The 18,433-nt window shown below is 44.8% G+C and overlaps 1 protein-coding gene across 1 annotated transcript in view; it reads right to left on the bottom strand.

Moving 5' to 3' along the window:
• LOC306973772 (venom phosphodiesterase CdcPDE) overlaps positions 1-18,433 on the bottom strand; it is a gene marked incomplete at both ends in the record, with an annotated part of 119,284 nt that overhangs the window by 56,789 nt on the left and 44,062 nt on the right. The window contains 3 exons of the mRNA XM_079570765.1: positions 8,389-8,476; positions 8,737-8,806; positions 18,122-18,249. Coding sequence (XP_079426891.1) covers positions 8,389-8,476; positions 8,737-8,806; positions 18,122-18,249 — 286 coding nt within the window. The remainder of the gene's footprint in view (positions 1-8,388; positions 8,477-8,736; positions 8,807-18,121; positions 18,250-18,433) is intronic.

Genomic DNA, 18,433 nt, shown 5'->3' with positions numbered 1-18,433 from the left:
ATGGATTTTTGTCACTTTTTTGCTGGATTTTTGTCACTTTTTTGCTGGATTTTTGTCACTTTTTGATGGATTTTTGTCCTTTTTTTGCTGGATTTTTGTCTTTTTTTGCTGGATTTTTGTCACTTTTTTGATGGATTTTTGTCTTTTTTGATGGATTTTTGTCTTTGACATCAAGAACCACCTCGTGAAATGCTTGACCTGAGCAAGTTTAAAATTCTGATCCATCATTTCTAAACATAACTTGTCCTTCCACCTTGATGCTGATGATGTCCAGGTCTACTTACCGGTGCTCCCCCCCAACACTGCTCTGGAATCTCTCCACAGCCGCCTTTCAGACATTACACAATGGCTCGCTCAGAACTTTCTCCACCTGATGAAGCAGTCAGGGTCGTGGGTCCAGTTTGCGATGCAGTTAGGAGGAACGAACGGAGGAACCTGCATTCTGGAATCTGAGGCCTGGACGGTCTGTGATCTCGGCCCGTCTGCTGAGGGATCCTTCGGCCCTGGGTCTCTATAGCCTGTCCGTCCATGGGAGTGGATCTCTCCTTCTGTGGTTCTCCCCAAGGTTTCTCTTTTGTCCTGCCGGGTTTTTGAGTTTTTCCTTACCGTACTGGAGAGTCTAAGGACGGGGGACGCCCACGCCGCTCGTCGCTGCCTCCTATTGGACATTATATTTGCCTGGATTTTTAATTGTCATATTTATTGCTCTGTTTTATTGCCTTAATGTTTGGTGCAGCTCTGGGGCCACTTCTGTTGTGATATTGGGCTGTAAAAAACCATTAAACTTGAAACTTAGGAACCTGGGAGTCGTCTTTGACCGAGAGCTGAACTTTAAACAACAGATAGATGCTGTTGTCAAAGCCAGTTTTTTCCAGCTACGCCTTTTGACCAAAGTGAAACCTCTTCTCTCGCGCCAAGACCTCAAGATTGCAACGCTCTCTACTCCGGTCTCCCACACTCGTCACTCCACCGGTTACAGTTACAGAACCACAGCCCGTCTTCTCAGCGGTTCCTCCAGACTCAGCCACATCACTCCCGCCCTCTCCTCCTGCACTGGCTCCCGCTCCGGTTTCAGATTGATTTCAAAGTTTTAATGTTTGTTTTTAAAGCCCTCCCTGGTCTCGCTCCGTTAGATCTGACTGAGTTTGATCGGCAGAGTCTCCGGTCTCTGAGCAGATGGTTCTGGACGTGCCCAGGTCCCGGGACAAACAGTGGGCGATGGTTCTTTCAGGGTTGTGGAACAGCCGCCCCTCAGTCTGCGGGTTCTCACTGAGCCGTCCCTCTTTAAGTCTAGATCAGGGGGGCCCAAACTGTTTGTCTCCGGGGCCAAAATGAAAAAGTGCCTGTGGGTCGCGGGCCAAACACGGTCATGTCAGCGTGAAACATGTGACTGCGAATAATAAAAGTGACTTTATTTTCTTTTTTGGTTTAGCTTTGTCATTTAATTCAATCTATGCATTTAACCTGTTAACTCCCGCCTGAACCGAGAGGATCCTTTTCCTCATCACAGTTTTATTCCATTATTGTTTTGTTTGGTATTTAACTCATTTATGTCACTTTGTTGTCATTATTTTGTCATTTTTCGTCAATTTTTTTCATCACATTTTTGTCATTTTTTTGTTATTTTTTTGTTATTTTTTTTGTTATTTTTTTGTTATTTTTTTGTCATTTTTTTGTTATTTTTTTGTCATTTTTTGTCATTTTTTTATTTTTTGTCATTTTTTTGTCATATTTTTGTCATTTTTTGTCGTTTTTTGACACATTTTGGTCATTTTTTTGTTGTTTTTTTGACACATTTTTGTCATTTTTTTGTCGTTTTTTGACACATTTTGGTCATTTTTTTGTCATTTTTTTGTTATTTTTTTGTTATTTTTTGTTATTTTTTTGTTATTTTTTTGTTATTTTTTGTTATTTTTTTGTTATTTTTTTGTCATTTTTTTGTTATTTTTTTGTTATTTTTTTGTTATTTTTTTGTTATTTTTTGTTATTTTTTTGTTATTTTTTTGTTATTTTTTGTTATTTTTTTGTTATTTTTTTGTCATTTATTTGTTATTTTTTTGTTATTTTTTTGTCATTTTTTTGTTATTTTTTTGTTATTTTTTTGTTATTTTTTGTTATTTTTTTGTTATTTTTTTGTTATTTTTTGTTATTTTTTTGTTATTTTTTTGTCATTTATTTGTTATTTTTTTGTTATTTTTTTGTCATTTTTTTGTTATTTTTTTGTTATTTTTTTTGTTATTTTTTTGTCATTTTTTTGACACATTTTTGTCATTTTTTTGTCATTTTTTTGACACATTTTTGTCATTTTTTTGTTGTTTTTTTGACACATTTTTGTCATTTTTTTGTCGTTTTTTTGACACATTTTTGTCATTTTTTTGTCATTTTTTTGACACATTTTTGTCATTTTTTTGTCGTTTTTTTGTTATTTTTTTGTTATTTTTTTGTCATTTTTTTGTTATTTTTTTGTTATTTTTTTGTCATTTTTTTGTTATTTTTTGCCATTTTTTTGTCATTTTTTTGTTATTTTTTTGTTATTTTTTTTCATTTTTTGTCATTTTTTTGTCGTTCTTTTGTAGTTTTTTGTTATTTTTTTGTTATTTTTTTGTTATTTTTTTGTTATTTTTTGTTATTTTTTGTCATTTTTTGGTCATTTTTTGGACACATTTTTGTCATTTTTTTGTCATTTTTTTTGACACATTTTTGTCATTTTTTGTCATTTTTTGTCATTTTTTTGTCATTTTTTTGTCATTTTTTTGTGCTAAATATATTATGTATAAACTTTGATTGATTGATCCAAAAACACGTTTAAATGTCCCTATAATGTATTTAAATCTGACTGATGCTGAAGTAAGTGCAGTCTGTGTCGAACAAACACTGAAATTCCTTATTGTAGCATAAATTAAACTCTCTCAGTCGTCTTGTAGAGCCTGTGTGTGAGAGAAAAGGGGCCATGGCCATGTGCAGTTTTATTCCTCTGGTATATTTGTCTGTTGTTTTGAGGTTCCATTTCATTTAGATGGAAGTGGAATCTGTTCAGCCTCTATAAAGTCAGTGCAGGAGACTTAAAGCACCACTTCAAACACCACCAGAGGTTTACATTCCACAGAGAGTTCCTCGTCCTTCACATTTTGAGCTTCGAAGGTAAATGTGGAAAAATCCGCTCAAAGGTCGACTCTTTTAGGTAAAGTGCCCACAGAGTCTTGGTTCTGCTCCAGGTCGTAACTGTCAAGGTCTGTGCGTCACAAACACTTCTGGGAAAAACGTCTGCGCCGTAAATGATCCAAGGTTTGGACAAAAGAGCTTTGATTTCGATACAATGTCGGCTTTAGCACCGCGCTCACTGGACTGAACTCAGACTTTCTCGACTCTGTCCTCATGTGACTCCTGAAGGCAGTGCTGGGAAAGTCCATTTTCTACATCAACTAGTTCCAAGTTCAGTTCACACATTTCAAAATGAACTAGTTCGTCCATAGTTCCAAAAATAACTAGTTCATAGTTCTTCTTTTTTTGTTGTGAGCTGTTATTCAGGCATGAAAACGGGTCAGGGGTGAAAAAGGTGAGAAGTATATTTCCTCTCTCTGCAGGTTTATGGTAGGGCTGCTCGATTATTGAAAAAATAATAATCACGATTATTTTTGTCATAATTGAAATCACGATTATTCAAACGATTATTTGTTGCCTTTAAAGTGACAAAAATCCATCAAAAAAAGACAAAAATCCATCAAAAAAATGACAAAAATCCATCAAAAAAGTGACAAAAATCCATCAAAAAAGTGACAAAAATCCATCAAAAAAGAAAAAAATCCATCAAAAAAGAAAAAAATCCATCAAAAAAGTGACAAAAATCCATCAAAAAAGTGACAAAAATCCATCAAAAAAAGAAAAAAATCCATCAAAAAAGTGACAAAAATCCATCAAAAAAGTGACAAAAATCCATCAAAAAAAGAAAAAAATCCATCAAAAAAGTGACAAAAATCCATCAAAAAAGTGACAAAAATCCATCAAAAAAGTGACAAAAATCCATCAAAAAAGAAAAAAATCCATCAAAAAAAGAAAAAAATCCATCAAAAAAGTGACAAAAATCCATCAAAAAAGTGACAAAAATCCATCAAAAAAAGAAAAAAATCCATCAAAAAAGTGACAAAAATCCATCAAAAAAAAGTGACAAAAATCCAAAAATTAAAAAATTTGGGGAAAAAAATTGAAAAAAAAAATTATAATCGTTTTTTTGCGATTATGCTAATTTTGTAATCGAAATCGTAATCGAATTTCGATTAATTGCACAGCCCTAGTTTATGGTATAAAGAGGCTGCGGCGCAAAGCGGATCAAGAAGAGGCGTTGTTAATGAAGGAGTCGCGCGGTTCTGATGGATTAGAACTCAGCAGAACCGGTTCTCCTTGTAGAGATACTCGGTGCTAGGGCGGCAACTAACGATTATTTTGGTAATCGATTAATCGACCGATTATTTTCACGATTAATCGATTTAATCGCTTGGCTGTGAAAGGTAGGGCTGTGCAATTAATCGAAATTTGATTACGATTTCGATTACAACAGTAAACGATTACAAAATTAGCATAATCGCAAAAAATCGATTATACATTTTTTTTTCAATATTTTTATTTTTTTTTCCCAATTTTTATTTTTTTTATTTCATTTTTTTTTCTTCTAATTTTTGGATTTTTGTCACTTTTTTGCTGGATTTTCGTCACTTTTTTGATGGATTTTTGTCACTTTTTTGATGGATTTTTGTCACTTTTTTGCTGGATTTTTGTCACTTTTTTGCTGGATTTTCGTCACTTTTTTGATGGATTTTTGTCACTTTTTTGATGGATTTTTGTCACTTTTTTGCTGGATTTTCGTCACTTTTTTGATGGATTTTTGTCACTTTTTTGATGGATTTTTGTCACTTTTTTGATGGATTTTTGTCACTTTTTTTGATGGATTTTTGTCACTTTTTTGCTGGATTTTCGTCACTTTTTTGATGGATTTTTGTCACTTTTTTGATGGATTTTTGTCACTTTTTTGCTGGATTTTTGTCACTTTTTTGCTGGATTTTCGTCACTTTTTTGATGGATTTTTGTCACTTTTTTGATGGATTTTTGTCACTTTTTTGCTGGATTTTCGTCACTTTTTTGATGGATTTTTGTCACTTTTTTGATGGATTTTTGTCACTTTTTTGATGGATTTTTGTCACTTTTTTTGATGGATTTTTGTCACTTTTTTTGCTGGATTTTTGTCACTTTTTTGAAGGATTTTTGTCTTTTTTTTGATTGATTTTTGTCACTTTTTTGCTGGATTTTTGTCACTTTTTTGATGGATTTTTGTCACTTTTTTGCTGGATTTTTGTCACTTTTTTGATGGATTTTTTTAAAGGCAACAAATAATCGTTTGAATAATCGTGATTTCAATCATGACAAAAATAATTGTGATTATTATTTTTTCAATAATCGAGCAGCCCTAGTGAAAAGTGCATGGAAATAGTATTTTTTTCAATTTTTTGACCACATGAAGCTAAAGTGGCGCCGCTTGAGGACATGTTGATGGAGTAAACTTAAAGTAAACGTTTGTACGAGGCTCTTTGTGCTAATTCTGCTTTGACTGGACGAGCCAAAGACAGATATTTATGAAATTTACGATGTACAAAACACTGCAGACCCTCACTTTAAAAAACAAAGTAGGTTTTCATCCAAAATACATAACTGTCATGTCTTTTTTGCTCTATTTTAGTCTGTGTTTACTAGAAAACGATTAATCGATTACTGGAATAGTTGACAACTATTTTAGTAATCGATTAGTTGTCGATTAATCGATTAGTTGTTTCAGCCCTACTCGAGCCGCGGGTTTCCGACCCCTGCTCTATATCATGTACACAGACGGTCTGTCCATGAGAGCAGCTACATTATTACATTACTGACCCTTCTTCACGGAGCAGACACTGATCCTGGTTCTGCTTCATCCAGGGCTGCGATGACGACTTTCTGGACTTAAATGTGAGAAAAACTAAAGAGCTTGTTGTTGACTTTAGGAGGAATCCAGAGAGCCCCAAACCGAGCTTCATCCACGGGGAGGGGGTGGAAAAGGTCGACTCTTTTAAGCACTCGGGGACTGTTTTTGATTCCTCTCTATGACTTGATAAAAACACAGAGCAAAGTGTGAAACGTGGACATCAGCGAGTTCGCCTGATGAGGAAACTGAACTCTTTTAATGTATCAGCAAATATTTAACTTTTATCATTCTTTTATTGAAAGCGTCTTAACCTTTTCTTTTATTTGCTGGTTTGACGCCGGTCTGTGGAAAATCAGAACCGTCTGAACCACATTGTCAAAGTGTCAGATTCCTGGTGTGCGTTTTGAAGACCTCGTCTCACTCTGGAAGGAAAGAGTCGTCCAAAAGACTCGAGTTTGGGTCGACAAAACCATGTGTTGCGGTCGCACTTTACTCTGATGCCTCTGGGGGCGGACCGGCCACATGTCCATTCTGGAAGAGCACAGAAGGGCCACCGGTCCCGCCTTAACCGAGCTTTACCCAAATCTAAAAGCTAAAAGGAAAAGCATCAAAATAGCGAGAAAAAGAGGATGAAAACAAAACAAAAATGTGCTGGAAAAGCAACAAAAACATGAGAAAAACACGGACAAAAAAACCTACAAAAACATGAGAAAAACACGGACAAAAAAACTACAAAAACATGAGAAAAACACGGACAAAAACATGAGAAAAACACGGACATAAACATGAGAAAAACACGGACATAAACATGAGAAAAACACGGACAAAAACATGAGAAAAACACAGACAAAAACATGAGAAAAACACGGACAAAAACATGAGAAAAACACAGACAAAAACATGAGAAAAACACAGACAAAAAAACCTACAAAAACATGAGAAAAACACGGACAAAAACATGAGAAAAACACAGACAAAAAAACCTACAAAAACATGAGAAAAACACGGACAAAAACATGAGAAAAACACAGACAAAAAAACCTACAAAAACATGAGAAAAACACGGACAAAAACATGAGAAAAACACAGACAAAAAAACCTACAAAAACATGAGGAAAACACGGACAAAAAACTACAAAAACACGAGAAAAACACGGACAAAAACATGAGAAAAACACAGACAAAAAAACCTACAAAAACATGAGAAAAACACAGACAAAAAAACCTACAAAAACATGAGAAAAACACGGACAAAAACATGAGAAAAAACACGGACAAAAACATGAGAAAAACACAGACAAAAAAACCTACAAAAACATGAGAAAAACACGGACAAAAACATGAGAAAAACACAGACAAAAAAACCTACAAAAACATGAGAAAAACACGGACAAAAACATGAGAAAAACACAGACAAAAAAACCTACAAAAACATGAGAAAAACACGGACAAAAAACTACAAAAACACGAGAAAAACACGGACAAAAAACTACAAAAAAATGAGAAAAACACGGACAAAAACATGAGAAAAACACAGACAAAAAAACCTACAAAAACATGAGAAAAACACGGACAAAAACATGAGAAAAACACAGACAAAAAAACCTACAAAAACATGAGAAAAACACGGACAAAAAAACCTACAAAAACATGAGAAAAACACGGACAAAAACATGAGGAAAAACACGGACAAAAACATGAGAAAAACACGGACAAAAACATGAGAAAAACACGGACAAAAAACTACAAAAACATGAGAAAAACACGGACAAAAACATGAGAAAAACACGGACAAAAACATGAGAAAAACACGGACAAAAACATGAGAAAAACACGGACAAAAACATGAGAAAAACACAGACAAAAACCTACAAAAACATGAGAAAAACACAACATGCCAAATCACGAACAAATGATAGAAATTTTTTTTTTTTTTAAAACAACAAAAATATGACAAAAATGACGTGACAAAAAGTTACCATCACTTCTGTAGGCCTTAGCTTTCCTTTGCTCTCCAGTCGAGAAGCTTTTAGATTTGGGTAAAGCCCAGTATAGAAAAAAACATGAATCCAAAAGGAATTCCGTGGAGTATGGTGCACCACAAGGTTCAGTTTTGGGACCATTATTATTTATTATTTATATTCATGATTTTGCTTCTGTTTCTGCGACCGCCTTTCCCGCTCTTTTTGCTGATGACGCCGATCAAAAAAATAATAAAAATAAAAAGTCCAGGGCTGTTTTTCAGTCCCAGTTCAGGACGTCCGTATATGGTCGTATGTGTCTCCATTTACTGTTTTTTATGACCAGAGAGCAGTGAACAGAACTGCCCATTGGGATGAATAAAGTTGATTTGATTGTGGAGTGTGTTACTTGACTCTGGAGTGTGTTACTGGATCGTGGAGTGTGTTATTTGTTTCAGGAGAGTAGTTTTCAGCACTGACCGCACATGAGGTTGTAGAGCTCGATGTTGGAGAAGGGCTGGACTTCAGTGCGAGCTCTGAACTTGGGGCCGTAGCTCAGGAACATGGCCTTCAGAGAAACAGAGAAACAGTTCAGTTCAAAACCTCCATCGTTCATGAAGAGCCGAGCGAGACGTCGTCCTCAAGATCAGAAGGAAACGGCCGTTCGGGAGATGATCGGGTTCAGGTTCAGGTTCAGGTTCAGGTTCAGGTTCAGGGTCAGGTTCAGGTTCAGGTTCAGGTTCAGGTTCAGGTTCAGGTTCAGGTCTGGTTCAGGTTCAGGTTCAGGTTCAGGTTCATGTTCAGGTTCAGGTCAGGTCTGTTCCTCACGTGCATGCTCTCCGCATCGTTGTCCCAGCCGTGGTTTCCACCAGAGCAAAACCTCAGGGATCCGGGATATCTGCGAGAACAGGGACACGTGAAACAAACTGTCCTGGGACTGTTGTGGAACTGTTGTGGAACTGTTGTGGAACTGTTGTGGGACTGTTCTGGGACTGTTCTGGGACTGTTGTGGGACTGTTTTGGGACTGTTCTGGGACTGTCCTGGGACTGTTCTGGGACTGTTGTGGAACTGTTGTGGGACTGTTCTGGAACTGTTCTGGGACTGTTGTGGAACTGTTGTGGGACTGTTCTGGGACTGTTCTGGGACTGTTCTGGGACTGTTGTGGGACTGTTCTGGGACTGTTGTGGGACTGTTGTGGGACTGTTCTGGGACTGTTCTGGGACTGTCCTGGGACTGTTGTGGGACTGTTGTGGGACTGTTGTGGGACTGTTCTGGGACTGTTCTGGAACTGTTCTGGGACTGTTCTGGGACTGTCCTGGGACTGTTCTGGGACTGTTGTGGGACTGTTCTGGGACTGTTCTGGAACTGTTCTGGGACTGTTCTGGGACTGTCTTGGGACTGTTCTGGGACTGTTCTGGGACTGTTCTGGGACTGTCCTGGGACTGTTCTGGGACTGTTGTGGGACTGTTCTGGGACTGTTCTGGAACTGTTCTGGGACTGTTCTGGGACTGTCCTGGGACTGTTCTGGGACTGTTGTGGGACTGTTCTGGGACTGTTCTGGGACTGTTGTGGGACTGTTCTGGGACTGTTCTGGAACTGTTCTGGGACTGTTGTGGGACTGTTGTGGGACTGTTGTGGGACTGTTCTGGGACTGTTCTGGGACTGTTCTGGGACTGTTCTGGGACTGTTGTGGGACTGTTGTGGGACTGTTGTGGGACTGTTCTGGGACTGTCCTGGGACTGTTCTGGGACTGTTCTGGGACTGTTCTGGGACTGTTGTGGGACTGTTGTGGGACTGTTCTGGGACTGTTCTGGGACTGTTGTGGGACTGTTGTGGGACTGTTCTGGAACTGTTGTGGGACTGTTGTGGGACTGTTCTAGGACTGTTGTGGGACTGTTGTGGGACTGTTGTGGGACTGTTCTGGGACTGTTCTGGGACTGTTGTGGGACTGTTGTGGGACTGTTCTGGGACTGTTGTGGGACTGTCCTGGGACTGTTGTGGGACTGTTGTGGGACTGTTCTGGAACTGTTGTGGGACTGTTCTGGGACTGTTGTGGGACTGTTCTGGGACTGTTCTGGGACTGTTCTGGGACTGTTGTGGGACTGTCCTGGGACTGTTGTGGGACTGTTGTGGGACTGTTCTGGGACTGTTGTGGGACTGTTGTGGGACTGTTGTGGGACTGTTGTGGGACTGTTCTGGGACTGTTGTGGGACTGTTGTGGGACTGTTCTGGGACTGTCCTGGGACTGTTGTGGGACTGTTGTGGGACTGTTCTGGGACTGTTGTGGGACTGTCCTGGGACTGTTCTGGGACTGTTGTGGGACTGTTGTGGGACTGTTCTGGGACTGTTCTGGGACTGTTGTGGAACTGTCCTGGGACTGTTCTGGGACTGTTCTGGGACTGTTGTGGGACTGTTCTGGGACTGTTCTGGGACTGTCCTGGGACTGTTGTGGGACTGTTCTGGGACTGTTCTGGAACTGTTCTGGGACTGTTGTGGGACTGTTGTGGGACTGTTGTGGGACTGTTCTGGGACTGTTCTGGGACTGTTCTGGGACTGTTCTGGAACTGTTCTGGGACTGTTGTGGGACTGTTCTGGGACTGTTGTGGGACTGTTGTGGGACTGTTGTGGGACTGTTCTGGGACTGTTGTGGGACTGTCCTGGGACTGTTCTGGGACTGTTTTGGGACTGTTCTGGGACTGTTGTGGAACTGTTCTGGGACTGTTGTGGGACTGTTGTGGAACTGTCCTGGGACTGTTCTGGGACTGTTGTGGGACTGTTGTGGGACTGTTGTGGGACTGTTGTGGGACTGTTCTGGAACTGTTCTGGGACTGTCCTGGGACTGTTCTGGGACTGATGTGGAACTGTTCTGGGACTGTTCTGGGACTGTTGTGGGACTGTTCTGGGACTGTTGTGGGACTGTTGTGGGACTGTTCTGGAACTGTTCTGGGACTGTTGTGGAACTGTTGTGGGACTGTTGTGGGACTGTTCTGGAACTGTTCTGGGACTGTTGTGGAACTGTTCTGGGACTGTTGTGGGACTGTTGTGGGACTGTTGTGGGACTGTTCTGGGACTGTTCTGGGACTGTTGTGGGACTGTTGTGGGACTGTTCTGGGACTGTTCTGGGACTGTTCTGGGACTGTTGTGGAACTGTTGTGGGACTGTTGTGGGACTGTTCTGGGACTGTTCTGGGACTGTTCTGGGACTGTTGTGGAACTGTTGTGGGACTGTTCTGGGACTGTTGTGGGACTGTTGTGGAACTGTTCTGGGACTGTTCTGGGACTGTTGTGGGACTGTTGTGGAACTGTTCTGGGACTGTTCTGGGACTGTTCTGGGACTGTTCTGGGACTGTTGTGGGACTGTTGTGGGACTGTTGTGGGACTGTTGTGGGACTGTTGTGGAACTGTTGTGGAACTGTTCTGGGACTGTTGTGGGACTGTTCTGGGACTGGTTCAGTCCCGCTCTGACCCTCTTTAGACCTGGTTCAGTCCAGCTCTGACCCTCTTTAGACCTGGTTCAGTCCCGCTCTGGACCCTCTTTAGACCTGGTTTAGTCCAGCTCTGACCCTCTTTAGACCTGGTTTAGTCCAGCTCTGACCCTCTTTAGACCTGGTTCAGTCCCGCTCTGATGCTCAGACCCTCTTTAGACCTGGTTCAGTCCAGCTCTGACCCTCTTTAGACCTGGTTCAGTCCCGCTCTGATGCTCTGACCCTCTTTAGACCTGGTTTAGTCCAGCTCTGACCCTCTTTAGACCTGGTTTAGTCCAGCTCTGACCCTCTTTAGACCTGGTTCAGTCCCGCTCTGGACCCTCTTTAGACCTGGTTCAGTCCCGCTCTGACCCTCTTTAGACCTGGTTCAGTCCCGCTCTGACCCTCTTTAGACCTGGTTCAGTCCAGCTCTGACCCTCTTTAGACCTGGTTCAGTCCCGCTCTGATGCTCTGACCCTCTTTAGACCTGGTTCAGTCCAGCTCTGATGCTCTGACCCTCTTTAGACCTGGTTCAGTCCCGCTCTGATGCTCTGACCCTCTTTAAACCTGGTTTAGTCCAGCTCTGACCCTCTTTAGACCTGGTTCAGTCCCGCTCTGACCCTCTTTAGACCTGGTTCAGTCCCGCTCTGATGCTCTTTAGACCTGGTTCAGTCCCGCTCTGACCCTCTTTAGACCTGGTTCAGTCCAGCTCTGACCCTCTTTAGACCTGGTTCAGTCCCGCTCTGACCCTCTTTAGACCTGGTTCAGTCCAGCTCTGACCCTCTTTAGACCTGGTTCAGTCCAGCTCTGACCCTCTTTAGACCTGGTTTAGTCCCGCTCTGACCCTCTTTAGACCTGGTTCAGTCCAGCTCTGACCCTCTTTAGACCTGGTTTAGTCCCGCTCTGATGCTCTGACCCTCTTTAGACCTGGTTTAGTCCCGCTCTGACCCTCTTTAGACCTGGTTTAGTCCCGCTCTGACCCTCTTTAGACCTGGTTCAGTCCCGCTCTGATGCTCTGACCCTCTTTAGACCTGGTTCAGTCCCGCTCTGACCCTCTTTAGACCTGGTTTAGTCCCACTCTGATGCTCTGACCCTCTTTAGACCTGGTTCAGTCCAGCTCTGACCCTCTTTAGACCTGGTTCAGTCCCGCTCTGATGCTCTGACCCTCTTTAGACCTGGTTTAGTCCCGCTCTGACCCTCTTTAGACCTGGTTTAGTCCCGCTCTGATGCTCTGACCCTCTTTAGACCTGGTTTAGTCCAGCTCTGACCCTCTTTAGACCTGGTTTAGTCCAGCTCTGACCCTCTTTAGACCTGGTTTAGTCCCGCTCTGATGCTCTGACCCTCTTTAGACCTGGTTTAGTCCCGCTCTGATGCTCTGACCCTCTTTAGACCTGGTTTAGTCCAGCTCTGACCCTCTTTAGACCTGGTTCAGTCCCGCTCTGACCCTCTTTAGACCTGGTTTAGTCCAGCTCTGACCCTCTTTAGACCTGGTTCAGTCCCGCTCTGACCCTCTTTAGACCTGGTTTAGTCCAGCTCTGACCCTCTTTAGACCTGGTTTAGTCCAGCTCTGACCCTCTTTAGACCTGGTTTAGTCCCGCTCTGATGCTCTGACCCTCTTTAGACCTGGTTCAGTCCAGCTCTGACCCTCTTTAGACCTGGTTTAGTCCCGCTCTGACCCTCTTTAGACCTGGTTCAGTCCCGCTCTGACCCTCTTTAGACCTGGTTTAGTCCCGCTCTGACCCTCTTTAGACCTGGTTTAGTCCCGCTCTGACCCTCTTTAGACCTGGTTCAGTCCAGCTCTGACCCTCTTTAGACCTGGTTTAGTCCCGCTCTGATGCTCTGACCCTCTTTAGACCTGGTTCAGTCCAGCTCTGACCCTCTTTAGACCTGGTTCAGTCCCGCTCTGATGCTCTGACCCTCTTTAGACCTGGTTTAGTCCAGCTCTGATGCTCTGACCCTCTTTAGACCTGGTTCAGTCCAGCTCTGACCCTCTTTAGACCTGGTTCAGTCCCGCTCTGATGCTCTGACCCTCTTTAAACCTGGTTTAGTCCCGCTCTGACCCTCTTTAGACCTGGTTCAGTCCCGCTCTGACCCTCTTTAGACCTGGTTCAGTCCCGCTCTGATGCTCTGACCCTCTTTAGACCTGGTTTAGTCCAGCTCTGATGCTCTGACCCTCTTTAGACCTGGTTCAGTCCAGCTCTGACCCTCTTTAGACCTGGTTCAGTCCCGCTCTGATGCTCTGACCCTCTTTAAACCTGGTTTAGTCCCGCTCTGACCCTCTTTAGACCTGGTTCAGTCCCGCTCTGACCCTCTTTAGACCTGGTTCAGTCCCGCTCTGACCCTCTTTAGACCTGGTTCAGTCCAGCTCTGACCCTCTTTAGACCTGGTTCAGTCCCGCTCTGACCCTCTTTAGACCTGGTTCAGTCCCGCTCTGATGCTCTGACCCTCTTTAGACCTGGTTTAGTCCCGCTCTGATGCTCTGACCCTCTTTAGACCTGGTTTAGTCCCGCTCTGATGCTCTGACCCTCTTTAGACCTGGTTCAGTCCAGCTCTGACCCTCTTTAGACCTGGTTCAGTCCCGCTCTGATGCTCTGACCCTCTTTAGACCTGGTTCAGTCCCGCTCTGATGCTCTGACCCTCTTTAGACCTGGTTTAGTCCCGCTCTGATGCTCTGACCCTCTTTAGACCTGGTTCAGTCCAGCTCTGACCCTCTTTAGACCTGGTTCAGTCCAGCTCTGACCCTCTTTAGACCTGGTTCAGTCCCGCTCTGACCCTCTTTAGACCTGGTTCAGTCCAGCTCTGACCCTCTTTAGACCTGGTTTAGTCCCGCTCTGACCCTCTTTAGACCTGGTTTAGTCCCGCTCTGACCCTCTTTAGACCTGGTTTAGTCCCGCTCTGACCCTCTTTAGACCTGGTTTAGTCCAGCTCTGACCCTCTTTAGACCTGGTTTAGTCCCGCTCTGACCCTCTTTAGACCTGGTTCAGTCCAGCTCTGACCCTCTTTAGACCTGGTTCAGTCCCGCTCTGATGCTCTGACCCTCTTTAGACCTGGTTCAGTCCAGCTCTGACCCTCTTTAGACCTGGTTCAGTCCAGCTCTGACCCTCTTTAGACCTGGTTTAGTCCCGCTCTGACCCTCTTTAGACCTGGTTTAGTCCCGCTCTGACCCTCTTTAGACCTGGTTTAGTCCCGCTCTGACCCTCTTTAGACCTGGTTTAGTCCAGCTCTGACCCTCTTTAGACCTGGTTTAGTCCCGCTCTGACCCTCTTTAGACCTGGTTCAGTCCAGCTCTGACCCTCTTTAGACCTGGTTCAGTCCCGCTCTGACCCTCTTTAGACCTGGTTCAGTCCAGCTCTGATGCTCTGACCCTCTTTAGACCTGGTTCAGTCCCGCTCTGATGCTCTGACCCTCTTTAGACCTGGTTTAGTCCAGCTCTGACCCTCTTTAGACCTGGTTTAGTCCCGCTCTGACCCTCTTTAGACCTGGTTCAGTCCAGCTCTGACCCTCTTTAGACCTGGTTCAGTCCCGCTCTGACCCTCTTTAGACCTGGTTCAGTCCAGCTCTGATGCTCTGACCCTCTTTAGACCTGGTTCAGTCCAGCTCTGATGCTCTGACCCTCTTTAGACCTGGTTCAGTCCAGCTCTGATGCTCTGACCCTCTTTAGACCTGGTTCAGTCCCGCTCTGACCCTCTTTAGACCTGGTTCAGTCCAGCTCTGATGCTCTGACCCTCTTTAGACCTGGTTCAGTCCCGCTCTGATGCTCTGACCCTCTTTAGACCTGGTTTAGTCCCGCTCTGATGCTCTGACCCTCTTTAGACCTGGTTCAGTCCAGCTCTGACCCTCTTTAGACCTGGTTCAGTCCAGCTCTGACCCTCTTTAGACCTGGTTCAGTCCAGCTCTGACCCTCTTTAGACCTGGTTCAGTCCCGCTCTGACCCTCTTTAGACCTGGTTTAGTCCCGCTCTGATGCTCTGACCCTCTTTAGACCTGGTTCAGTCCCGCTCTGACCCTCTTTAGACCTGGTTTAGTCCCGCTCTGACCCTCTTTAGACCTGGTTCAGTCCAGCTCTGACCCTCTTTAGACCTGGTTTAGTCCCGCTCTGATGCTCTGACCCTCTTTAGACCTGGTTTAGTCCCGCTCTGATGCTCTGACCCTCTTTAGACCTGGTTCAGTCCCGCTCTTACCCTCTTTAGACCTGGTTCAGTCCCGCTCTGATGCTCTGACCCTCTTTAGACATGGTTTAGTCCCACTCTGATGCTCTGACCCTCTTTAGACCTGGTTTAGTCCCACTCTGATGCTCTGACCCTCTTTAGACCTGGTTCAGTCCCGCTCTGACCCTCTTTAGACCTGGTTTAGTCCCGCTCTGATGCTCTGACCCTCTTTAGACCTGGTTTAGTCCCGCTCTGACCCTCTTTAGACCTGGTTCAGTCCCGCTCTGACCCTCTTTAGACCTGGTTTAGTCCCGCTCTGATGCTCTGACCCTCTTTAGACCTGGTTCAGTCCAGCTCTGACCCTCTTTAGACCTGGTTCAGTCCAGCTCTGACCCTCTTTAGACCTGGTTTAGTCCCGCTCTGACCCTCTTTAGACCTGGTTTTAGTCCCGCTCTGATGCTCTGACCCTCTTTAGACCTGGTTCAGTCCCGCTCTGATGCTCTGACCCTCTTTAGACCTGGTTTAGTCCAGCTCTGATGCTCTGACCCTCTTTAGACCTGGTTCAGTCCCGCTCTGATGCTCTGACCCTCTTTAGACCTGGTTTAGTCCCGCTCTGATGCTCTGACCCTCTTTAGACCTGGTTCAGTCCCGCTCTTACCCTCTTTAGACCTGGTTCAGTCCCGCTCTGATGCTCTGACCCTCTTTAGACCTGGTTTAGTCCCACTCTGATGCTCTGACCCTCTTTAGACCTGGTTCAGTCCCGCTCTGATGCTCTGACCCTCTTTAGACCTGGTTCAGTCCAGCTTTGATGCTCTGACCCTCTTTAGACCTGGTTTAGTCCCGCTCTGATGCTCTGACCCTCTTTAGACCTGGTTCAGTCCTGCTCTGACCCTCTTTAGACCTGGTTCAGTCCCGCTCTGACCCTCTTTAGACCTGGTTTAGTCCCGCTCTGATGCTCTGACCCTCTTTAGACCTGGTTCAGTCCAGCTCTGACCCTCTTTAGACCTAGTTCAGTCCCGCTCTGACCCTCTTTAGACCTGGTTCAGTCCCGCTCTGATGCTCTGACCCTCTTTAGACCTGGTTCAGTCCCGCTCTGGACCCTCTTTAGACCTGGTTCAGTCCCGCTCTGACCCTCTTTAGACCTGGTTCAGTCCCGCTCTGATGCTCTGACCCTCTTTAGACCTGGTTCAGTCCCGCTCTGACCCTCTTTAGACCTGGTTCAGTCCCGCTCTGACCCTCTTTAGACCTGGTTCAGTCCAGCTCTGACCCTCTTTAGACCTGGTTCAGTCCCGCTCTGGACCCTCTTTAGACCTGGTTCAGTCCAGCTCTGATGCTCTGACCCTCTTTAGACCTGGTTTAGTCCCGCTCTGACCCTCTTTAGACCTGGTTCAGTCCCGCTCTGATGCTCAGACCCTCTTTAGACCTGGTTCAGTCCAGCTCTGACCCTCTTTAGACCTGGTTCAGTCCCGCTCTGATGCTCTGACCCTCTTTAGACCTGGTTCAGTCCCGCTCTGACCCTCTTTAGACCTGGTTCAGTCCCGCTCTGACCCTCTTTAGACCTGGTTTAGTCCAGCTCTGATGCTCTGACCCTCTTTAGACCTGGTTCAGTCCAGCTCTGATGCTCTGACCCTCTTTAGACCTGGTTCAGTCCCGCTCTGATGCTCTGACCCTCTTTAGACCTGGTTCAGTCCCGCTCTGACCCTCTTTAGACCTGGTTCAGTCCAGCTCTGACCCTCTTTAGACCTGGTTCAGTCCCGCTCTGGACCCTCTTTAGACCTGGTTCAGTCCAGCTCTGATGCTCTGACCCTCTTTAGACCTGGTTTAGTCCCGCTCTGACCCTCTTTAGACCTGGTTCAGTCCCGCTCTGATGCTCAGACCCTCTTTAGACCTGGTTCAGTCCAGCTCTGACCCTCTTTAGACCTGGTTCAGTCCCGCTCTGATGCTCAGACCCTCTTTAGACCTGGTTCAGTCCAGCTCTGACCCTCTTTAGACCTGGTTCAGTCCCGCTCTGACCCTCTTTAGACCTGGTTCAGTCCCGCTCTGATGCTCTGACCCTCTTTAGACCTGGTTCAGTCCAGCTCTGATGCTCTGACCCTCTTTAGACCTGGTTCAGTCCCGCTCTGATGCTCTGACCCTCTTTAGACCTGGTTCAGTCCCGCTCTGACCCTCTTTAGACCTGGTTCAGTCCCGCTCTGACCCTCTTTAGACCTGGTTTAGTCCAGCTCTGATGCTCTGACCCTCTTTAGACCTGGTTCAGTCCAGCTCTGATGCTCTGACCCTCTTTAGACCTGGTTCAGTCCCGCTCTGATGCTCTGATCCTCTTTAGACCTGGTTCAGTCCCGCTCTGACCCTCTTTAGACCTGGTTCAGTCCCGCTCTGACCCTCTTTAGACCTGGTTTAGTCCAGCTCTGATGCTCTGACCCTCTTTAGACCTGGTTCAGTCCAGCTCTGATGCTCTGACCCTCTTTAGACCTGGTTCAGTCCCGCTCTGATGCTCTGACCCTCTTTAGACCTGGTTCAGTCCCGCTCTGACCCTCTTTAGACCTGGTTCAGTCCAGCTCTGACCCTCTTTAGACCTGGTTCAGTCCCGCTCTGGACCCACCTCTCGAAGAGCCACCGCGGCGTCACCAGGACGTTGACGTCTTCGATGCGGCGGCTGTTGGCGAAGTGAAGCCTCTTGGGGAGGTTCTGCTTCAGGTACGGACGGCTCTTCTGCCCGGCTTCCCTGCACTGGACATCAGGGAATAACTTTACATCTGATTAAACTGGACATCAGGGAATAACTTTACATCGGATTAAACTGGACATCAGGGAATAACTTTACATCTGATTAAACTGGACATCAGGGAATAACTTTACATCTGATTAAACTGGACATCAGGGAATAACTTTACATCAGATTAAACTGGACATC

Source organism: Gobius niger (genome assembly GCF_951799975.1).
Source record: "Gobius niger genome assembly, chromosome: 14".
Lineage (NCBI taxonomy): Eukaryota > Metazoa > Chordata > Actinopteri > Gobiiformes > Gobiidae > Gobius > Gobius niger.
Note: the sequence above shows the minus strand (reverse complement) of the source record. Positions and strands in the feature narration are given on the sequence as shown.